The 24,921-nt window shown below is 41.2% G+C and overlaps 1 protein-coding gene across 5 annotated transcripts in view; it reads left to right on the top strand.

The window, feature by feature from the left end:
* The window catches only part of HIVEP2 (HIVEP zinc finger 2), a 106,123-nt gene that overhangs the window by 61,926 nt on the left and 19,276 nt on the right, over positions 1-24,921 (top strand). For all 5 annotated transcript variants that reach the window (XM_010399982.3, XM_010400027.3, XM_010399990.3 and 2 more), the window contains 2 exons: positions 17,727-17,771; positions 19,040-24,662. In XM_010399982.3, the coding sequence (XP_010398284.1) occupies positions 19,251-24,662 (5,412 nt within the window). In that variant the 5' untranslated portion in view covers positions 17,727-17,771; positions 19,040-19,250. The remainder of the gene's footprint in view (positions 1-17,726; positions 17,772-19,039; positions 24,663-24,921) is intronic.

The following is a 24,921-nucleotide window of genomic DNA, read 5'->3' as shown; positions in this document are numbered from 1 at the left end:
CCAGCATCCCCATTCTTACCAGATGGTGCTGGGAACCCTCCCAGCCCCAAACCCTTCTGCTTCCCCACTGCTTAGCCGCCCCAGTGGTGCTGAAGACAAAGGTAACAGATCTGAGTAGAAAGAAGAAGGGACACATAAGGACTGGTCATTAATTCTTTATTTAAATATGTCAACAGTTGTGTTTAGGTGATACTGACTTAAGTCACTGGCATTCAAGGAAACACCTAATAGGCCTTCTGTGCTAATAGCAAAGACTTAATTGTACCAAAAAGCTGAGCACAGTTTCAAAGATAACACAATGTATCTCCACTGTTTCCTCCTGTGTGTTGTCCATTGGGAAAAACAGTAAAGCCCACTTCACTTGTAGTCCCCTATGCTAAAATGGAAGGTTTTCTTCAAGTATAATTGGAACTGGAGTTCTCATTCACATGTTAGAATTTGAAGACTAACTGGAGGAATGATCACAGCAATTATTCACACTGTTTGGCAAGAAAAAAACGATTGACAAAACCTACATTGGTGACAATCAGTTGTATTTCATGGCTGCATTGCAAAGACCTTGGTACTAAATATAAGATATGCAGAAGTTGTTCTGTTTAGTGTGTCCTAAAATTATCCAGCACAGAAATACTTTAAGGAAGTGTAAAAATGAATTCTCAATTTCTCAAAAGGCAGCTTAAAGGGGAAGGCATGCTGATGTGGAAGTATTGAATAAATGCCATCTCAGTAACAATTTTACCAAATGTAGGGAAGAGTCATACACGTCACGTCCTTGTTATAAGATTCATGGAGAAAATACTCCCACTCAGATAGAAATTCACTGTAAACAGCTCTCTTGCTGTTAGAGTTGATGTACTTTTGAAGATGCAGTGGCTCTTAGAAGGAAAAGAGCATGTTGTGCAATAATGTGACCTTATGTTGCATAGACACTTCCAGTTTTGGAATGTGAAATGTCTGAAACTGGGAGTGGGCGGACAAGAGGTGGAGCCAGTCAGGAGCCTGGGTGGCTGCGTTTCTGAGAAACTCTCTTCTGCTGGTGAGTGCTGCTAATTCGCCAAGCGCACGGCTAAAGCCCTGAATAGTGCTAAGCTGAACCACTAAACAATATCAAGTTTCAAATGGACATGGAGCTATAGGGTGATATTTTGGAAGTTAATTGTATAAAATCTAGTTGAAAACAAGGCTGAATTCTTTCAGACCTGAAACCACAGCCTCCCAGAATGCGTCAGAGACTCTTGATGCTGCAGCGAGGTCAGCTTCCCTCCTCCCCTACCTGTGAGTCAGGACAATTCTATTATAGGAAGCTTTTGTTGGAGGCTCTTGATAGAGAGGTAGACAACATGCAGATGGTGAGGACACAGTGGGACAGAGTTTGGATCCTGTGCCTGCATAAATGGTCACCAACAGGCGACCAACAGGTCAGAAGACCATTTTTTCTGGAGAACGGTGGGATACTAAGGGAAGAATAGTATTTGAGCAAGAGGTAGGTTCAGCTGATTTCACCTTCTGTCTAGTTAAAACTTGGATTCAGAGTCCACTCAAGCTGGCACTGTATCGATTTCTCAAGGGGAACAAAGGGTAAGTCTCTCGTGGGCTTAATGCCCTCAGTGCTTGTCCACAGTTTCTTCCATATCTACTTTTGGTGAAAATCACAGAAAAATAATTTTAGAGCAGCTCAGTTCACTGTAGAGAGAAAAAGAGAACCAAGGAGGAAACAGAATGTATTCAACAGGTGGGAATTTCAGAGGTGTTATCTTGATTTTCAGTCAAGGCAGGCACTTTTTAAAATAGAAACTTCCTGTGGGGTAGTCATCCACTTATTCTTTCCTTTTCTGTGAATCCAGACCTGCTCATGGGTGGATCAACACTACTGGGACTTAAAAATATCTGCGAGCAATGCTGCCCCATTTATATTAGCGTGCCTGTAACTTTCTCCTTGTTGTTTGTTATTGCTGTTATTACCTGGACTGCTCTAGCTGAGTGTTATCATGGATGAAATTCCTGTAACAAGCAGCATTTTGACAACTTGGAGCTGTGGTTTTAGATGTGCTCTCCTTTTAATGCTGGCAGATGCTCTGTGCTTCCTGGACTCACTGCTACTGGAGAAGAGGTATCTTACAGCAGTCTGTGATTAAAAAGATACCTCTAGAAATAATTTACTCTATTAGGACTTTTATTATTTCTATGTGAGATTTCTAGCAGCAGGTAAGAGATCCGGGAAACCAGCTGTAGTTACTTAATTCATGACCTGTGAGAAAAGAAGGTTTTGGTTTCCACTCCGGATGAGCACCTTGAGTGAAAAGCAGAGCATGCAAAGGGCTGACCTACCTGAGCCCTCAGCACAATGGGTAGTTCTGCATTTGAGTGATTTTCCTGAGAGCACCCCATGTGGAGTTTTCCACTTTATTTAAGGCTTATGTTGTACTGGTTTGATCCACTTTCCATTTCACTGGTGGAATATTTCTATTAACTTTCTCACAAGCTGGTTCAGACTGCATAAAAAGGGGAAAAAAGAAAAGATTCAGATTTGAATCCATGGGTGGTGCATTTTATGAGCAACTTCATCAATGCTTTGTTCCTAGAGGTGTAAACAACCTTTTCTTTAAAAAATGAAGAAAAACTGGATGCACTTCTGGTGTCCTTCTGACTGCCAAGCGTTCATTAGTAAACAGTCAGGCAAATGGACCTCCTTATGCAGATATGTCTGAGCCCATATGTAGATGTATTCACATGTGGAATTCGAGTTGGAGAAAATAATGTGTTCTCAATAGACTTGCTGAGGCAGTTATCTGCCTGAGATTACATTTGTGTTTTCCATTCAGAAAGTTTTAAGTCTAAAGATGGTTGTGATGGAAAAAGAGCTACCTAAAGCATAAAGCAAGGCTGTAGTTTATCTGAGCTTTATGATGAGGAGGGGGTGGACAGACAAACCGAAGCAGAGCAGTGTGGTCTCCCAAAAGGGGTGTAGAACTGCCCCAGGCAGAGGATACTCCTGGACATTTTGACAGCACTAACTGCCACATTCCCCTTTTAGTGTGATTCAGTGAATTATTTCCCTGTTGGATAAGATGGAAGTATGCTTCCTCTGCCATCTGCCTGGTTGCCTGCTGTCCAAACCTGCTCTGACCAGTCAGCAGGAAATTTGGGTGCTTTTGACCTCCACTGGCCTTTTCCTGGCCTTCCTCTGCCCTTTGCTCTTTCTGGCAAGGTCCTGTTGCAGTCAGACTGCAGGATAGCCGCCTAAGTGCCAACATCTTCCAGCTGTCATGTGAAACTGCAATTTGGTTCACATCAGTTCCGTTCTTTCTCTAAGCAGTTTATACAAAATATAAAAGTTCATATCCTATCTTATGATTAGATTTGACATCCTTGAACAGATCAAGGAGAAAAATGAATTGCTACCCTGAAGAAAGTTGTGAAGAAAAATATCAGAGTGATGGCTTTTTGCTTTTAAGTTTTACTGATCAGAAATCAGGGGCTGAATTTTGGATCAAACATCCATAGCGATTTTACAATCAAATACTCCCAGCTTGTGAAGATGCAAACAGCAGCTACTCCAGCTTGCTCTAATGAACCAGCAGCTCTTTGTTGATGCTAGCAAAGCAATTAGGCTCCCTGTTACACAGTTGCATCTGAGCAATTTGGTTTATTTTACTCAAGCAGACCTCACCAATCCACAATTAAAATGGCATTTTTATCTCACACTTAGGGGTTGAGAAAAAGCTTTTGAAGGTCTTCATTCCTCTAATGAGCTTGGGAGAGGAACAAAATCAAGCATCGTTTTTTTGTGGCAGGAGTTGGGTTGTGACTGAGACAGTTGGCTACTTCATTATAGCAAACACGTAGGTGGCCTTTCTCAAGTTTTGAGATCCGAGAGAGAAGCTCTGACTTGACTGACATCTTTGAGGGGAGTGGAGTCAATCCTTTGCAGAAGGAGGGTCAGGTCTGCTGTGCCATATGCAGCACGTGCTGACAGTGAGCCCTTTCCTCTCAGCTGCTTTGAAGTTACAGTCTCTATCTTTCTGGCAGGATCAGATCCAAGCGGTGAGGTGGCCCTGAGTTTGGGCAACTTAAAATGTCTGTAATTTTTTGCACCTGTTTGATTGTAGTATTTACAGCTCATTTTTACCCTGGCTTTCTTTTCAGTGTAACAGTTACCAGCAGACTTTCTTGCTGGTACTGGTTCCACTCTGAAGGAAAGGCTGGACGTAATTTGGAGGATTGTTAGGGTGAGATCAGCTCTTGAAACCCGAGTCAAGTTAATGATGAAACCTGAGTTTTGTTAATAATACATTGTAATTATTACTGCCAGCAGGGCAGATACCTCGTATTTCTCATCTTCTTAGCTTGAGGGTCCTAGTTCCAGTGGTCTTGTTCAACTTGTTGTCTGTTCCACCCCTTGCTTGTGTCTACAAAAGGAAGATTCCTGATCTCCACCACCAGATTTCCACTTGAGCTTTCCCAGGTAGAGCAGTGTCTCCGCAGATGTCGGTGTGTTACACAAGCTGGGGTGCAGAGGGGCCGAGAGGAGGATACATGATCAACAGATGAAGCAGCAGAACGTTAATAATAAAAGACACCTAATTGGATGTGCCCTTTTGCCCAGCAATGAGGACATATGTCAGTGCACAGCAGGTACCGGGCCCGTGGCAACCTGCTCCCACCTCCTACAGGTCTTCCTGAGGACAAAATTGCATTATGAGCTGAGCCACTTGCCTGCTGCAATTGCCACTAAAGCATTAATCCTAACCTTTTGTAGACTGCATCCATGCTTGCACCTCAGAGACGCTGGGCCAGATTGGAGAGGTGACATAAATCACGGTGTGCCTTATGAGTTGGTGAGTGGGAGGGGAGTGCACACTGGGGAAAATGACACCACGCAGGGGCGGGAGGGAGAAGGCTGTGGCAGGAAAAGCAGCCTGCGGCAGGATGTAGGAAGATGTGAGATAGTGCAGACTCTCTTTACTTAATGCCGTATTTTCTTACTGCCTCCTGTAGCTCTCCCCTGTAGCAGCTTCCCCTGCTGTCCTGTGCTGGTGCCCGCTGCCTCCATTTGCCCATGGTGGGGTGAGGTGCTTTAACCAACTGTAGGCTTTCATTTTGTGGGAAATGCCACTGTGGAACTGTTGTCCCATCTGAGGTGCAGGACACCACTACATCTGGCCTCCCACCCCATCTGTGCCATGTGTTTGTGAAGGCATGAGTTAGGGACTTATTTTAGGACAAGATGAAATGGCCTTAAGTTGCACCAGGGAAGATTTAGTTTGGGTATTAGGAAAACTTTCTTCATAGAGAGGTTAGTCAGGCAGTGCAACAGGCTGCTCAGGGAAGTGGTGGAGTCACCATCCCTGGAGGTATGTAAAAGTCTTGTAGATGTGGCACTCTGGGACATGATTTAGTGGTGGACTTGGCAGTGTTAAGTGAATGGCTGGGCTCAATGATATTAAAGGTCTTTTCCAATCTAAATGATTCCATGATTCTACATTTGAGACAATGAGGTTCCAACACCCATAATTTAAACACTGGCCAAAGGAGAAAGCCTATAGCAGGAACTTACCAAAAAAGAAGACTTCATTCCCTGATTTTAAGATTTCAGTCTGTTCTACAGAATTTTGGAAAATACTGGAATTTTGGAATGTAATAGTAAGTGTTATATTTTCTTAAGTGTACAGTGAAGATAATTTTTCATTTTTCTAATGCACTTTTCTGCAGTTTTCTTAGTTTAAACTTCTCCTTTGTACATCTTTCTTTAAGTAGGTGCAATCTTAAAAAGATAGGTAATGTATTACTGTTGCTTAAACAGAATTTCTGCTCCAAATCTCAGTGGGGGGATAGGCTGAGGTTGTGATCGCTGTGCTTTTAACTTTATAACTTAAGATCCCCAAGGTGGTTGAGGCTATGTGGTCCTGTCTCCTATTAACTTTATGGAAATGTACTGCCAGAATATGGTCTTCGGTATTTAAGCCTACTAATAATTATTTTGACATCCATATTTCCTCTAATATAATAACATTTATTCTTCATTTCAGATGAAAATTAAATTGTCTGAAGAATAGTATCATCAACTGATTTGTCTTGCATCATCATGTTTATCTATTCTGGTAAAAAAATCAGTGATTATTAAATTTACCACTAAGGCACAGAATGAAAAGACAAAACCATGATGCTGCACAAAGAGTGCTCTTGCATCAATGGGAATTAATCACAGCATATCAAGAAAAGAACATGGTCTCAATTTCCCCCTGGAGTTAATGTTAAAAATTTAATCCTATTAACTTCAATTACTTTTTGTTTAATGTTAAAATCAGAGGAAAATAAAAATTGTAATGTCAGAATAATCATTTGGATTGAATCTTGCATGTGAAGTTGGCAATATGTTACAGTGGGCGTTTTTCCCTGTTGTAAATGAGAGAAAAGTAAAAACCTGTGTGTTTTTGTTTAGCCCTGGCCCCAGCAGAACTGATGAGCAGTATTTGGAGCCACACAGGAAGGCTGCATAATGATGAAACAAACCCCTCTTGTGTGCGTCAGCCAATCGAGTCATGATATCAAATAGAAAAAGCAAAATTGTGGGAGAGACCATTTCCTAGCACAGCACTAGACAGCAGGGCACTAGACAGCACTAGGAATTTGGCATGAGTGTGGCTTCCAGTAGTGGTATTGCAGCCACAGGCTTTAAATAGTAGCAGATGTTCTGAAGGGGGTTGTGGGGACCGTCCCCGCCTTCCCTTTGGGAAGCAAGAAGCGAAGCACATGGCCTGCAGGAGCACAGAGTTGCCCTGGAAGGAGACTTGGCTGAACGTATCTGAGCACCTCAGCTGAGCACAGCTGTGGCTTGTCCTGTTGCAGTCAAACCCACGGGAGGCTCAGGGCTCCTGTCAGGATGAGCAGTGGGATGGTCCGTGTGGCAGCCCAGCCAAGCCTGGCCAGCACCGGCAGTAGGCCAAGCCCTCCTGTTCTTGCCCAAGGGGCGACTCTTCGGCTGCAGCCTGAAATGGGAGTAAGTAATGTTTCCCTTCCTGGCAGCTCCTTCATGCAGGGAAGGGCCGACATGCAGAACCAGGCTGTGAGAGAGCTGCTGTGTCCCACTGCCCCCAGGCCCCAGTGCTGCCGTTGGCCGGGCACAGCCGCCTCCACGGCACGGGATCTGCGCCCTGCCTTCGCCTCCTGCTGCTCCCCAGAGTTTGCTGGTACCACTCTGGTTTTGCCTCTGAACCTATTCCCGTAGTCCAATGGGCTGTTTATTAGGATGTCATAACAGAAAGCTTCCAGCTATTTGTTACGGGATGTCAGGATGCAAAAGCCACGTGGAAGATCTGCCTGGTCTTTTCACCTTTACTCTTGTCATAATGTCAGTGAAAAGGGGAAGATTTCAAAATCTGACTTTTACCCCCCTTGTATTCTCAAGTTTCTCAAGAAACAGGAAGCTGTTTTGCATAAAGGTAAGATTGTGTTTTTAATAAGAAAAGTTGGTGTTAGACAGACTAAATATACCCACACAGTCATACTCAGTGGGTAGTCCTGGCTATTTTTAGGCTTTATTTGTGCCTCTCTTTATTTGGTTTTTTTTTTTAGTGACACCTCCACTGTACTTTCAGCTCGTAGTGAGGCACCACTTCCTGTGGTGGTATGAAACTGGCAATTACAGCCGGCCTTGTCAGGTGTCATTTATCAGGCATTGCAGAGGGCTGGTTTCAGCAAAGGAAGAACAAAGCTTAATAAAAAAGAGAGAGAGGGAGAAGCATTCTGTTAATAATTTGCCCTTTGCAACAACAGACCCTTATCAGATCACCCACGCTCATCTGGCTGCTGACGCTGTACTTGCTTCATTAGTAGGAGCTATTTTTACACCTTTTGTGTCTTTTGAGGAACCGAGTGGGCCTGCTGGCTTGTAGTGATTCACCATCTCCGGGTGAACAGGGTGTCCTCAAACCCTGTCGGTGGGGGAGGAAGGCAGAAGTAGGGGGAAGAGTTCAATTGAATAAGCAAGTCGATTAAGTCGATTATTTATCTTAGCTTTTCTGAGTGCTAAAACATCACACTGTAGTCTCAAGGAAAATAACCCATGTGGTTTTGGTTTGCAATGCAGCATTTCAGATTATTAGGAGCTATCCCAAGGAACATTTTGTAATTATTAGTTCAAGTTTAGCTTAGCAAACATGAAGCCCTGCATGCTTGTGCATATACTCTATGTGATCATTTCCCTGTCTATAAAGGGAATGTTGACAGCTAGACACGGGGATGTTTGGGAGTTGAACTTCATCTTTAAAGGTCCCTTCCAACTCAAAACATTGGGTTGCATGTTGGTGATGCTTTCTTTTGTTTGTTGTGTACAAATGTCCTTGGTGTATCACAAGCACCCAGGAAACTTTTGGGCCAGACTGTTAGGTGATTTCACTTCTGATAATGGAAAGAAAAACTAAACTTGGTGGAGTGAGCCAGGCAGGATGCAGGGGAAGGAGAACCCTGTATGAAGTTGTCTGGAGTTTTTTAAAGCTGAATGGCAGTTGCTTTCCCTTTTGATGGACCATCAGTCCTGAGAATGTCCTCTTAAGAGCCTGCTGAGCTCTTGCCTGGTGGCTGAAATTAGGATTCTTTGCTGCCTTACTTCAACTTTACATGGATAGGAGTAATTTGGTGTTCAATGGTTTCATATTGCCCATTTCCTTGGAGCAGTTTCAAAAGTTAGTGGTATGTGAGATACATATATGAATCTTTAAGGTGCTGTGGTGATGCACCCTAGTCTGACCTTGTCTGATAAAAAGTCGTCATGAAACCTGAACAGTGTCTTTCCCGAAAACTCTTTTGGGTTTTATTGTGTTGTGCTTGTTGAGAATCTGTAACTTAGCTATCAGCTTGGTTTGTCCCTTAAATATCAACTTGATCTGGAATAACAGAGATTTTAAATGTGGTTTCAGGCATTTTGGCAGATCTTCATCTCTTCAGAAGTGTTTGCTTGGGAGAGTGATGGTAATGTTATAAACACAGTTGATTTGTGTTTTGTAGAAAGAAACTTAAGTGCAAAGAGTAAAATTTCATGTATACCTACAAAATGCAGCAAAAAGCATATGCATATTTTGCTGAAATTTTAGGAGGTGTTCTGATGCAATTGAATATTATACATACTGACTTTCAATGCTTCATACAGTAAAAAAGAAAAAAGTACTGTAAAATATGGCCAGAATAATTTTAAAGAGTTTTTTTTTCTTTTTTTCCTCTGCTAGCCATCCTAAGGGTTGTAAAGAAAGCAGCATTCTTAAATATGCAGTCTAATTAATGTATCCTACATTACCACTATAGTGATCAGAATCTTTAGGTGATGCTCAGTGACTGGATTTACTACACCAAAATGCCTGTATTGAGTCATTAGTCAAAATGAAAGATTTTGCTGCTGAGTAGTGACTGTTGTGACATCTGTGCGATATTTAGAATTTGAGGCTTAATAGCTGATCTCAGCTGAACTCTTACAAAGTATTCAGGATGGATTGAAATAAAACTGCTGTGAAGACCCATTTGGGGGCAAAAAGTGGAAAAAAAATAGTAGGAACATGCTGCTGATGTTTAGCATGTGTGTGGTTTTGTTTTGACATGTGATGACCACAGAGCTTAGTAAACAGTGACAGGTTTTAAAATACGCTTGTATAATAATTTGTGTGAGAGAAAAACAAATGCAAGCTCAGATGCTGTAAATGTCTTCCTATGTAATTCTTCCAAGGGCGAGGGTTTCAGTCGGAGGCAGTGCATTTGCTCATTCAAAGTGGTGTTTGAAAGATACTGATATTTTCATGTGAAATGAAAGTGGTTTCTTCTGACACGGTGTGAAAGGAGGCATGGCTGTTCGCAAAATCTGCCGCAGTTGCATAATTAGGGCTGTGTAACTTTTTAACTTCACTTCCCAGAAAATTAAGTTGTATTTTCCCTCTGAGGTGAAAATGCTAGGCAAAGGCCTGATGTTTTTCTCCTATTTCCTTTTAGCATGAAAAGAATAATTACTTTGTACCTAAAAATGTTGCTATATTTACACAAATTTTGTTGTGTTTTTTTCCTGGGAAAACTTGGGGGAAAGTTGAATGATATCCTAACAGGGATTTACTGGTACAGCTGTGTTCTCCCCAGTGGCTGCCTGTTTGCAGTTCTTGTGTGAAAATGATGAGGCATTTCAGCCTTTGCATGTCTTTCAGTTAGGAAAATTCTTATATCTGAAAACTTTAACAGTTTGAACTCTCCAGTGAAAATGTTCTTACCCTTCTTACTGTAGGTGATGTTTTACAAGTCTACAAATGACTCCAAACCACATCCGCATGGGAATCTTGGTCTTTGCATACACTTCATCCTTTCCAAGTGCTGCTAAATTCATAGTTTACTTAATCTGTCCTTTATTAGGTGTGAAATTTCCCTTTCTGATTAACACATTTCTTTGTGCTGAATTGAGAAAAAATTCTTTAATCTCAGTAGTTTTCACCAGTTCTTCCAAATGCAAAACTTTCATTGCAATCCCAGTGGCATCACATAGCATCATTGATTAGTGTCTGAGCCTTTGCTTTTCAGAGGTTTTTAGCCCTTTTTGGGCAGGGCCAAAACTCCTTTTCTAAATGGCAGGTGTGCAAAGAAAAGTAATTCTACAAACAGTCATTGGAAACTATTTGACACTTCTATGGTTTGGCACAGTATCCTTATGTTCAACTGCTGTGGCTCAGAAGAAAGTGAGACAAAGTTGAGTTTCTGGTGATAGAGAGTAGCCCAAGACTTAAGAGCTCATTTGTATCTAGGCACTGATTTGGATACTCCTATGCCTTGCTAATGTGTATTTAGTAAATACTGTTGCTTACTACTTAGTTCACCTTTGAGAGACACTCATTCTTCTGCAGATAGCACCAATGGGATTAGGCATCATATAAACCTTGTTTCAGCCGTCAAAATGGTGTTTAAAGAGGTCCTTAGTGATGGGCATCAGTTTCTGGCAGTTCTCTGCATGGGAGCTGTTCTCACTCTCATAAGTCACTGTGTACTACAGTTCAAAGGAAAATGAGGGGGGTGGATGGAGTGGGTGGGCAGGGCAAAACCACTGCCTTCTGAAATTTTAATAGTACTGGGAGTACTGCCTGTCAGATCTGCCATTGCTCTGCCATTACATTTTAAGGTCCACGTGGGAAATGATTGGTATTTTATTAAACTCTTTACGTTTTTTAACTTGTTCCCCAAGGAAATAAGTACCAGTGTGAAATGATTAGCAGTTTACATAGTTCTTGAGTTTTCTTGTTTAGTTTCGTATCTGAATAATCCCAATCCTTTGCTCTTGTATAGAGACAGATTCAGGATGTCCATGTCAGAAGGCAGTCAGACAGAACAGGTAGATTTTGCGTTATCTGACATGCTCTGTCAGACTCTTGAAGTGCACAGCAAGATTAGGCAACCAGAAACAAAATATTTACCCGATCCATTAAAAGCAGTGGGATCAGAGGGATCAATTAACTGCTAATTGATTGACAAGTTTGTTTGACTTGTTGGCTGTTTTGGCATCTCTTTGATAGCAGGGTTTTGTTCAGTTCAAGGAGAAGAATTGTGATTTGTTTTCAAATTCCTACCTATAAAGGAAGTGTTTAAGATTAATTTGGTGCCTGCACAGTTTTTTTCTCTTTTTTTTTTTTTTTTCTTCTAATACTCATCCTGTGGAAATAAGTGTTCAACTGGTCTTTGGCAACGTTAAAGCTTTTTTTATACATTTTTTTCCATCTGGTAGTAATGTGTACATTGTGTATGATGCTGAAACAGGAAATAGTGATCTACTTTTCAGTGAGCAATCCTTGTCATTGTAGTTAAAAGGTCAGTGTTAAAGCATTTCTGCTCTAGACTTCTTCTATGGCTTCCTAAAATGCACTCAATTTGAAGTTAAGGTTTTTGGTTGGTACTATTTTTCTACAGAGAGCAGCAGTTTAAAATTATATTTGAGATACTTAATGTAGCAAAAACTGAGTGTTTTGCTGCAGCTGTACTCAAAGCATTTATGATACAAACCAGCATCTCTTAATGAAAATCGCCCATGTTTTTTTACTACTGTGTAATTGAACATTCCTTGCAATATATGTTACAGTTTTCTCTGTAGACATCTTAGAGGTGTTGGATTAGTTTATTTTCACCTTGTGGAAAATAACTTCAGATATTTAGCATGTAGGATGTAAAAGCCTAAACCTAAGGGGTCTGACTCTGTTTTTATGAGGAGTAAATCTGGAATTATGTCCTTGGATTTGCAACTCATTGCCTCAGATTCATACCAGGTTAATGTAGAGCAGAATTTGGCTCTCCTTGCTGTCAGAATAATTTGTCTCCTTTTAGTCTCTCCGAGTCAAGTCTTGTATCTGTTCAAAGCTTCTTGAAGTCAAATGAGAGGCTCTTGTTTCATACCTGATTTTACTGTTAGTGTGTGCCTGACCTCTGACTCAGTAGGGTCACATTCAGAGCCTTGCTCTTCTTCACAGCAAGTACACACAGACATTTATATGAAGTGTCTGAATAGGTGTAAGATCCTATGGTTCAGGTTATCAGGTGTTAGGATACAACAGATTTGATGATTTAATTGGTTTTTTAGTTGGTTTCAGTGTGCTTTTAAGCAGACAGATTCCAGTTATTTTCTTCAACATACTGTGATAATGGTCTCAGCTAATAGTTTGAATTATCTGAATTAATTAAGATTAAGGTGAATTTGGTAAAGGCATAAAATTAATGAAATACTCAGTACTACTACAATTATCTAAGATGTGTTAGATGCCAATTCTCAGTGGCTGAGATTCTAGAACAGCTCTCAAAATATAAGCCAGATTTAGTTCAAGCACTGAAATAATAATTACACAAATCAAAATTCCAGGTTTTATACCACTTCTAGTTTATGCACAGAATCTGCCCCTTGAAACCAGCAACTACCAGGGACACAAGTGTGCACTCATGAGAGTAAAAGCCTGAAGCTGGTGTTTGGTCACAGTGAGGCTTCAGTCTGCCCTTGATGTATCTGTCACTGGATCCTCTCAGTGAGTCCCCTCAGTTTCTGGCTTCTTGGGGAATCCTTGTGAGCACGATATAGCAATGTAGAACAGATTCTGCCCTGTAGCTTGTCCTCAAGTAAGCTTAGTACAGTTTGTTAGATCATTGTGTACTGTGTTTACTCGCTGAGCAGTGTTTGGGTTTGTATTGGATAGTACTTTTAAATGACATTTTAAAAAGTATATTGTAATAATTAGTTCAGCTGCCCCCCCCCCCAAAAAAAAACCACAACAAAAAAAACCCCAACAACAAAAAGCCCCCCAAACCCATATGTATTATTCTAAATATTTCAGGGTTTTTCCAAAACTGTGGTTCTCTGGCTGGTTTTGAAGAGTGGCAGTACATTCAATAAAGCACTGAAGTCCAGAGGGCAGGCAGAACATCTGGGGTGGAATTTATTAACAAATTAGAGGAGTGTCTTCAAATGTGAAGAGGTAACAACAGCAGTTACAAGACAGAAAGTGGTAGATTAAAATAAATACATCTAACCTGTTTTAAAAGAGCTGCCTTCTTTGAATTGCTTGTGCAAAATGATGTCTTACAACTCCTGCCAAACTACAGCAAAAGCCCAGGCATCCTCCCGTTCCCCAGCAATTCAAGACTGCCAAGTGTCAGTGGTGGGCATAGGAATTTACAGTCATTCCTAGAGGTGTTCAAATAGACAGGTACAAAACCACAGTCAGATGGTCAGCTTAGCCCCCTAACCAGAGGCTGTTGGAAATGCAAAGGGAATCTCTCTGGTCAGGAATGGGATGTCTTTTTGCTAAACTGGGAAATTAAATTGTTTCTTTTTCCTTTTCTTTTTAGTTAGTACGATTCAATGACAGCAAGTGTGATGTCCAGTAGTATAAAAAAGCTTGCAGTTGGTCATCTTTTTTTTTTCATTTGTGTAAAATGCCAAAACTATACACCCCAAGGACTGCATTCTTTTTGTTATGTTGCTACATAAAATCCTCAGCCCATGAATGAATATATAACCTTGGAAAGAAGGATGAACAAATGCTTACCTATCTTCATGCCAGTTAAATCTTTCAGTTCAGAGGTGCACACTGGATGCTGGTTGAGAGCTGTTCTTCAGATTTAGCCCACCTATGACCTTGCCTATGTAGAAGAAGCTATAAATCCATGTTTTACTAGGAATCCCAGTCTTTTTTTTTCACTGGGATATCAACACCAAGCAGTTCTTTGGGGAATCTCATTAGCAGGACAGAGGGAGACGTAGGACAGCAAGCTGAAAGTGTGCTGTCTTTCTTCCTGAAAGGCCAAGGCAATTTTCTTCTCAGTTGCAGGTGAGGAAGAGCTCAGAGGTGGCCTTTCTTGTAAGGCTGCTGGGCTTATCCCAGACAGAAACTAGACTTGCCTAATAAGGGTCTTGGCAGTGGTCTGTGCATGAATGTAAGGATTTCATAGGAACCACTGCAGTTTATCTGTGCTAACACTTGTCCTATAGAATACAAATTCTTCAGGGGCCAGTTACTGTGGTTTTAGGCTGGCTTTGTGCTGGCAGAGCTGGAGAGAAAAGATTTAAAACAGGGCTGGATCTGACCCTTAGTCCTTACTCTAGAGTCAATATTTATTCTGTATGGTGTACTCAGGATTTAGCCTGGAAGACATAAGCTTCCAATTTGTTCACTTGCAAGAACTGTAATATGAGCTACAAATTGAGAAGCAGTAAAAGTAATATTTTGCCAAATTTTATTTTAAAGCTGTTGAGTGTAACCATTTTAATGGTCTGAAAAAAAAAAAGAGTAAAAAACAGGAATAATCTTGGAGCTCTGCAGTCAGTCAGATACACATCCCCTGCATACAGCTCACAAAGGCACCCTAGTTAAAGGAGCAATAGGATAATGTTCCTTTCTACAAAGTTTTGAAAATCTTGATTTAGTAGGTGCATCTGACATAAATACAGCTCCTGGTTTCCAAATAATCTTCTCATGTTCAAAGTTTTCATAGAAGTGAAATGTCCTGTTTTGAAGCAGGCAGATAGCACAGCTAATGTGACTGGGGGAGCTGGCTCTCAAGCCACATTCCTATCAGGAAACCTGGCTTGGCCCCCAGCCAGGAAGGACTTTGCAGCTCCTGTCAAACAATGTGCTCTGTGCAACTCCCATACAGCTTCTGATCTGTGTAGGTGGGCTACTCTTATTCACTCCGGCAGAGCTGAGCCGTGCCAAAGGTATTAAAAAATTGTGCACTTTTATCATCCTTAGTTCCTTGGTTTTAAGTAGGTAGTACTTGAAATATAAAGAGTTTCTGTCTATCGAATAGTATTTGTTTGATGAAAAGCAATATTTAAAAGTATACTTACAATTTTTTCTAAAGGAGAAACGTTAGTCACTTGGAAAAATGGAAGTCTGTTGTTGGTTTAATACCTTTGGCTGTGGATGCAGCCAGATTAGATAGAGTCTTGACTGGATAAAACAGACAGAATGCCAGCTAGCTTTACAGTGTCTTACATTTCTCCAGTTAGGCCAGTCTCCCATTAGGGAGGGGAAAAAGAACAAGAGAAATAGTATTAAAGACGTCTTTGACACAGGATGGATGGCAGCTCAAACCAAACCAGAAGTGATTATGTTCATTCTGGAAAGGGATTTATTTTCCCCAGGAGAGTGGCTCTGGCCAAATTTACACCGTCAATAATCTCTGTAATTAGTCTATACCTGTTTCATAGTGTAGGTTAAAAAATTGTACAGAATGTTCTGAAATTGCAGGACTGCAGAGTGGCTTTAACTCTGTAACAGAGGTCTCAGTCCAGAACAGAAAAGTTTTGGATATATATTAGCATCATCTTTTTGCTGAAATAAAACCATTGCTGTCACATTGCTGTGACTGGCAGATTACTTCTATAAAGGTACTCTCAGTAAAAGGAGTATGGCAAAGAAAGGATACTCCCATCTTCTAGAAATTTCTCCTTCACCATTTGCAAAATTGCCTAATAAGGAGAAGAGTATTTTTCTTTGAAGATGGATACTAACTTTATGCTCTTTCAGTGAGGAACGTTCACTCTTGTCCCTGTTTCTGCCTTCTCCCAAGCCACACATTTTCCTTTACATGTGTGCTCGTATATTGGCCTCATCAGTGGCCTGCGATTCAGTGTAGCTCAGCTGCTGAAAGTGGTTGCCACTTACCTGCCACTTCCTCGTGAGCCCCTGCTGAGCTGCTCTGTCTTAACTACTTCTGTATATTGTACCTCGTGCACAAGGACTTCTTTTTCCATTTGGACTGACACTTTTTATTTGAGGAAGTTGATTAGGAATTTAAAAAAAAAAAAAATTATACCTGGATTGCATTTTTTCTTTTTTATTTTAGAGAATCAGACAAAAGAGTTATTTAAAAAAGCCATTAGCACATCAAAGTTGAATGGCATTAGGACCTAAAATGTTCTGGTTTACATTTGATAGCTTGCTGTTACTTTGTACTACAGGGGATTTCTCTATAGTTAAAATTTAAAAATAGTTGACTAAACCAGCATTCCATCGGTTATTGCTGGCCTAACTACTGATATATTATTTATACTACTAAATAATTAATTCATAAAAGGTGGCATGGTAGTGATTCTATTTGTGTCAAGTTATCAGGCTTTGTTAATGTCCATTTGTTCTTGGAAAGTGTTATTAATTACAAAGAATTAAAAAGTATTTTTCAATTTTTGTTGATTCTTTTCCTTTATAGACTTTATTTTTTTAATCATTTTTTGGTGTCATTTAATGGAGAAAACATGAGTGCTCTAGCTTCTTTGTGACAGCTGCTAATTGAGGATCATTACAATAGTCTATATCCCCTACTCTGAAACCAGTGTTCCAGCTGTTTCTAAAGATCTGTTCTTTAGAGATGCTCTGACTTTTGGCATAAATAAAAACCATAAGAAATGCTGCCATTGTTGCTTTTGTTATCACAATTGAGCAAATATCCGTTTTAATGAAACAAAGGCAAAAAAGCTGGTTTTGAGGAAAGATTTGTTGAAAACTGAGAGTCCTTCCTCGATGGGAGAAATGGTCTTAAGGCAATGAGATGATGTTCAGGCTCCCTCTTCTCCGAGCTGGTCTTTTCAACAATACGGAGTAGCCTGCAGTGCAATGACAGTCAGAGAGGTGGCAAATCATGGCAGTCACAAAAGTCTTTTAGTCATGTATTCTGTAATTTTCTTCTGTAAGTTTTTTCTTTGAGAAGGCAGCCATATATTCTTTAGCAGTATCACACAAGTGTTAACTAATTTGGACACCTACTCCAGTTTCACTACATTTTCTTGTCCCTGAGTGATGACACCCTGACCAGGAGTTGGTGCTGGTCCCTGAAACATTTAATGAGAGGCCTGGAGTCTAAAAGTATTAGCTGGAGAGAGGCATTGAAAGGGGATTTGCCAAGAGGATTCAGGGATAATCTGGGCTTAACAAAGGCATAGGAATGAAGAGGTACATTGGCAGCTCTCTTTTCACTGATTCAGGAAGGTGAGACTTTATTAATTTAGACTTGCTGTTATTCATCTACACATTAGATACCTAAGTCCTTTAAAACTGTTCATGGTTATAGTCTTCAAATGTAATTGCTCAGACCTCCAAGATACAACATGAAATTTTCTAGTGGATGGGTAAATGAAATTTTCAGGCCTCTACTGTAAAGAATAGAAGATTTTCATCATCATCTATACCTAATATCAAAAATTTCTTATAATTGTATTTTTTTTCCCACAGGAAGTTTGAAGATAGTCATGCCTATTAGATGTTTAGAAGATGCAGGTAATTACTTTATAATGAAAAAAAATTGTAGATGCCTATTACCTGTGTGTTTTCCTGCACTTTGCTATTGTTTCTATGAGCCAAATTCAGTTTCTCCACTGTAGGAATGAAAAGTATTCCAATATCTCTAACACTGATTTTTTTACCTCTTTCCTTGCTAGTGTTAAATCATGACTGTCTTTATAATTCACGTTATTTCATCCAGAAAATGTCCTGTGTTTGGATAGTATGAAAACAGAAAGCATAGATTCTGCTTCAAATTCAAATGCTGTACTTTTCTATGAAAATCATACCTCTGAGCTTTTGGTCTTCATAATAGACCTGTGGAAACCTATTGCATTTAAGCATTAAAAATGCATGTAGACCTGGATGGAATTGTTTCATCAGTGAAATCTAAAATGCTAAAGTCACATAAACACAGTCTCTAATACATTCTTTACTCCCAGCAAGACTTTCTCACTAAAATTTAACGTAGTGATTGGAAGATGGAGTTGGGGAAAAGTACCAGTAGTGCTGTGTTTGAAATGCCTCTTTGATGTCTCTTTTTTAACTGTTTAAAAGTAGCTTAGAATGGGGAACACCACCTTCTTATAAAAACAGTTAGATGATCTAAGGTAAGAAGTACCTCACTTCAGTAATTTTTTAGCAATATTTGGTATATACCCCAAGGAACTCTGCCTAGTGGACTGTGAGAAACAAGCATCTCCATAGTGGAGAGCCATGAGCATAGACAGCCTCTGTGTCAGAAGCACCTATCATGATATGGAAAGATTTCTTCTCTGATCAACCTCCTTTGACTTTAGAGGAAGGCCAGGTGACTAAAGTGCATGTCTGAGCTGTAGGTGAGTAATACTGGATAAGGTAATTCCCACCCACAGTGTTAGGCTTCTATTTTCAGCAGTGATTGCTGAAAGAGCTTTGAAAGTATGTGGTGGACTTTCTGATACAAAGCCTTTAAACTGTCCCCTGAAAGCCTTCCAAAGCTACTGTTTAATTTGGAAAGTGTAGGTCTCTATTTTCTATTCTAGAGCTGCTGTTGGGTAGTGATTATGCTTGTGTGCAGTCTCTGGAGCCAGTCTTTACTGTGTCTGCTCACAAAAGAGAGTTTTGTGAAATGTAGTTACCTTTGCTTAAGTCCCTCAGTAATTTCCATGTAAGGCTAAATAGAAGTGCAACTGACTGCACTGAAAGTGTTGTTTAGTATGGCTGTACTAACTGGTGTGTGTGGGTTTGTTTGTTTTTTTTTTTTATTTTATATTTCTGTACAGATAGCTGTGTCACCATGGAAGAGATGAAGAGAACTTTGCTCTAGGAGATCATAAGTATCTCTGGATCATTCTGCATCTCATTATTTAATAACAATGGAACATGTCCAAATGCTATAACAGGTCTTTGCAAATGTATAATAAACTGTTTAGGAGAGTTCATGCCATGAACAGAACTGTATAATACTCTCATTAGTGTACAGACACAAATCTAATGCCTATAGACTACTGCGTGGAAAGTTCCAAAGAGAAAGAAAAGTCTGTGAACTTGCAACAGCCCTGGAAAAATGGGAGCAACAAAACTTTAAAAAGCACAGCTTTGGGCACACTTCATGTGTCTGCACAGCTTTCAAGTGAACTAGCACTTAAGACCTTGTGTAACAAAATGGACTCTGGGGACACAGCTATAGGGCAAAAAGCTACCTCAAGGTCTGGAGAAACTGCTAAAGTACCAAGTAGATGGAGGCAAGAACATTCAGCTGTTATTAAGATGAGCACTTTCGGCAGTCAAGAAGTACAGCGGCAACCACAAATAGATCACGAGCAAATAGGAAACACAGCATCAGCACAACTTTTTAGTTCTGGGAAACTGGTATCATCAAGTGAAGCTGCACAGCAAGTCACAGAGAAGCAATATCCTCAGCATTGTCCAAGCCCTTACTCATGTCAACATTCACTTTCCTTTCCACAGCATTCGTTGCCACAAGGCTTCTTGCACAACATAAAGCCACATCAGAGCTTGGAAGGCCCTCCATGGCAGTTTCCTAGCCATTTGCAATCAGTTGCCTCAGAGGACTTGTTTCCTTTTCATATGCATAGCCATAGTGGAAGTTTCTCCAGGAAGAAGATTTCAAGTTTGAACCCTGCATACAGCCAATATTCGCAGAAATCTTTAGAACAATCAGAAGATGCTCACAAAAAAGAGCACAAACCCAAAAAGCCTGGCAAGTATATTTGTCCTTACTGTAATCGGGCCTGTGCCAAACCTAGTGTACTTAAAAAGCATATTAGGTCTCATACTGGTGAGCGACCATACCCTTGTGTTCCTTGTGGTTTCTCCTTCAAGACAAAAAGCAACCTTTACAAACACCGGAAGTCACATGCCCATGCAATTAAGGCAGGATTGGTACCTTTCACAGAGTCAGCAGTCTCTAAATTGGACCTTGATGCCAGTTACATCGATGTGGAAGCTGAAATTCATTCAGATGGTGAGCAGAGCACAGACACTGATGAGGAGACCTCACTCCTAGTGGAAGCATCTGACAAACTGAGCCCCATCTCGCAGCTCCCACTGGACATTGCTAGCAGGAGTGGTTTTCACTCCTCCATGGACGAGTCCTTGGTGGGGCCGATGAAAGTCCCCATTTTGATTATCCCTAAAAGTGGGATCCAGTTACCGAGTGAGAGTTCACCATATATTAGCTCTGATATGTTGCAAACCCCATCCTTAAGTACCAAGTCTGATGACTCTCATACAGTTAAACAGCGACTTGCACTAAGACTGTCAGAGAAGAAAGGACAAGATTCTGAACAGTCATTAAACCTCCTGAGCCCCCACAGTAAAGGAAGCACTGACTCTGGCTATTTTTCCCGCTCAGAAAGTGCTGAGCAGCAAATTAGCCCACCAAATACTAATGCAAAGTCTTACGAAGAGATAATTTTTGGGAAGTTCTATAGGATTAATCAGAGGACAGCACTAACTGTAGCCACAACAAATCAGGAACACAGTTTAATGGGTAGAAAGGGCAAAACAGACCCATCACCTCTTTTAAATAACAGATTAGATATCAAGATGCTTGAGGAACATATTTCTCACCTGACTCCAAATAAAGAGGAACTCATTGACTCCAGTAATTTGAGCTCTATTCAATCTACACAAGTTTATCCAGGCAGCAATACAGAATGTAGACAATCCCAGACCACATCATCCATCAAAAGTGAATCCAACTTGTACCAAGTCAATCAGCAGGGTGATGTGCCTGTCCTTCTAGAGCCCCCAGTAGATTCCTCTCCTCTTATCAGAAGTAACTCCATGCCAACCTCTTCTGCAAACAGCCTAAGTATTCCCCCATCTCTGAGAGGAAGCCATTCATTTGATGAGAAGATGACTGGCTCTGATGATGTATTTTATCCTGGGACAGTGGGGATATCCCACCAAAGGATGTTGAGAAGGCAGGGTGCCTTTGAACTGCCATCTGTGCAGGAAGGACACTCAGATTCAGACTATCATGGAAGACCAGGGAAAAATATCATTATTGCTTCCAGCAGACAGACAGCAGGTGACAAAGGACCATCCTTGAAAGAGAAGAAAGGAGACAAGACCTTTTATGACTATGATGCCAGTGGAAAGCACTACAGAAAGTGGGAAGAATTTGAAGCTCAGAAACAGAACTACAGAGACTCGCCATCCTTAGGTGGGATGAACAAGGGGGGAGAGTTTTTTATTGATCCACTTGGACAATCTCAGTCAGTGCCATCCATGCTTGGAACAACTTTTGAAAACAGGAAGCGCAGGAAAGAGGAGAGTGTTGGAGATGAGGAAGACAGTCCTATGATTTGCAGCAGTACAACTGGCACCCCTGGAGGAATTCAACCTTTGGACTTGGATCCCAAATCCCAAATTCAGGAAGTGCCAAGAAGTGGATTTGCCCTTCAAGGCTTGGACAATGCTCCCCATTGCCATGTGGAGCGTTTTGAAATGTGCAGGCCTTACTTGCAGTCTGGAAGTCCAGCAGCTTCTCTGGAAGACTCAACCCTAACTGCAGAGCAAGAAAAGACTGCAGAATCACTGGTTAGAAGGCCCCCTGGAAATGTCATCTCTGTCATTCAGCACACAAATTCATTGAGTAGGCCAAACTCATTTGAAAGGTCTGAATCTACAGAACATATTGCATGTCAGCAGGAAAAGATCTATTCACCATCTGAAACATGTGAGAGCGAGATCTGTGAGTCCCCGATGAGCCCAGACCGAGCTCCACAAATGGAAAATGTTGACACCGGTAAGCCATCCCCATCCCAGCAGCCTCAGCCATGTCATATGCAACCCAGGTTGGTTCGCCAGCACAACATACAGGTACCTGAAATTCGTGTCACAGAGGAGCCAGATAAGCCTGAAAAAGATAAAGAAGTGCAGAGTAAAGAGCAGGAGAGACCTGCTGAAGAATTCCAGTGGCCCCAGAGAAGTGAAACCCTTTCTCAACTTCCAGCTGAAAAGCTACCACCCAAAAAGAAGCGTTTAAGACTGGCTGACATGGAGCACTCCTCTGGAGAATCTAGCTTTGAGTCTACAGGTACAAGCCTCTCTCGTAGCCCTAGCCAAGAAAGTAATTTGTCTCACAGTTCGAGTTTTTCAATGTCCTTTGAAAGAGAAGAGAATGTGAAGTTCATCACACCTCCCAAACAAGATGAATTTGGAAAACAGTCTGAGTTTTTAACAGTTCCAGCAGGTGCTTACTCACTTTCCGTCCCTGGGCATCACCATCAGAGGGAAATGAGACGCTGCTCATCTGAACAGATGCCCTGTCCTCATGCTGCTGAAATCCCAGAGATCCGAAGTAAATCCTTTGACTATGGGAACCTGTCTCATGCCTCTTCAGCTGGAACACCTACTGTGGCATTGTCTCCATCCCGAGAAAGAAAGAAATGCTTCTTGGTTCGCCAAGCTTCCTTCAGTGGTTTTCCAGAGATTTCCCAGACTGATCAGAGCACAGAACAAAGTATAAAGCAGGAGCAGATGGAACATTCACAGGTTGGTCTTCGCTCTTCCCAGCTTGCCTGGCATCACTCCCCTTCCTCTGTACTTCAGCCCATTCAGGTAGATGACTCTGGAAAACAGGCTATTGGCTCTTGTGCCCAGCTTAGTAATAGCTCATCCCACCTTGCCCAGCAACAGGCTCTTGTTGCAGACAGCCCGGAAATGTTAAGGACTCCCTTAATCCAACAAGCACCTTATATTCCTAACAAACATCCATCAGAGCAGCAGCAGCTATTTGCACATCAGGAAAAGGTCCCATTTCCTCCTATTCATAGCACCTTGTTTCAGTTCCCCTATCCAGCTGTCTGCATGGTTCACTTACCACCATCTCAGCAACCTATCTTGTGGCAGTCCTGCACAGAACCTCTGCACTTCCAGCATCAATTTGTACAACAGCTGCAGAAATCTTATATCAAACAGCCTTTCCAAACAGACGTTCCTCCAAGTTATCACCTGGAACATGCACCAGAGCTTATTGGAAAGAAAGCAGCTGATTATGTGCATGCTAAAGAGCAAGCATACCAGCATTACTCAGGAACATCTGGGCCCTATTCAAAAAATACTCTTGCTAAGTACCAGTCAGACCATAGCATTAAACCAACAGATACCTCATCTGAGCAGCATCTTCAGACAGATTTTGACTCTCCAAGTGATGGATCTGTACAGCCTTTGCCAGGAACAGTTGTTCCTGTTAGGATTCAAACCCATGTGCCATCATATGGTAGTGTCATGTACACAAGCATTTCCCAGATCCTTGGACAGAGCAACAGTCCTGCAATTGTAATTTGTAAAGTTGATGAGACAGTTTCTCAAAGAACATTGGCAACTAATGCAACCATGCAAGGAATTGGATTTAACATTGCTCAGATGTTGGGTCATCATGGAGGACTAGAAAAATATCCTTTATGGAAAGTGCCGCAGACACTTCCACTTGGACTGGAGCCACCAATTCCTTTGTGTTTGCCTTCTACTTCTGACATGGCTTCCACCTTGGGAGGAAGCAAAAGAATGCTTTCCCCTGCCAGCAGCTTGGAGCTCTTCATGGAGACCAAGCAGCAGAAACGAGTCAAAGAAGAAAAAATGTATGGGCAGATAGTTGAGGAACTAAGTGCAGTTGAGTTAACTAACTCAGATATAAAGAAAGATTTTCCAAGAATGCAGAAGCCTCAACTAGTAAGGCAGAGCTGTGCTACTGAGCCAAAAGAAAGTCTGCCATCCATGTCATCCTCTTCATCGCTGTCATCCTCATCATCTCAAGATTTCCCCCCTGTCAGCATGGCAGGAGCTGATGCATTCCCACCGAGCAGAGAGAAACTTTCCAGTTTTGATTCCACATCACCGGGACAGAAGTCCAGTGGCCCATCTGAAGGAAGAGACTCACCAGAAGAGCTGGATGTGGATGAAACAGCCTCAGATATGAGCATGAGTCCACAGAGGTCTTCATTGCCACCAGGAGAAATTCAGACAGAAGACCAACTGAAACATCAAAAATTGCCTCTTGGGATGTTAGTCCAGATGTCATCTAATACTGTTGGGAAAGTCACAGCCTCAACCATTCTCCTGACAGATGTAGCAGATTTTCATCAGATCCTTCAGTTCCCAAGTCTGCGTACTACGACTACTGTGAGCTGGTGTTTCTTAAACTATACAAAACCTAATTACACTCAGCAACCAACCCTCAAAGCTTCTGTTTATGCTTCATGGTGTATAAGTTCATGTAACCCAAACCCATCTGGGCTAAGTACAAAGACCACTTTAGCACTTCTGAGGTCCAAGCAAAAAACCACCACGGAGATCTACACCCTGGCTGCTATGCACAGACCTGGAGCTGGTAAACTGACATCATCAAGTGCATGGAAGCAGTTTGCTCAGGTAAATAAGAAATTTTAATAAAATTAAATTCATATATGTTTATATGAGAAATTTCTAGTAACTATAAAATCCAAGTTAAATGATTTTTTTTTTTAAAAGATTCCCCATTGGGAAATCAGCCAGTGACATCTTCCCAAAACAACTTTTGAGACTCAGTTTATCCTTCTGCAAGCTCTGCTGCTTCTGCTGTCTCTCTCTCTGTCTCCATTTTCAAAATCAGATGTAAAAAGTGAGGCTTTTAAAGCCCTCCTTTCATGTG

The sequence above is a fragment of the Corvus cornix genome, chromosome 3 (assembly GCF_000738735.6).
Source record: "Corvus cornix cornix isolate S_Up_H32 chromosome 3, ASM73873v5, whole genome shotgun sequence".
NCBI lineage: Eukaryota > Metazoa > Chordata > Aves > Passeriformes > Corvidae > Corvus > Corvus cornix.
This window is presented reverse-complemented; position numbering and strand designations above follow the sequence as displayed.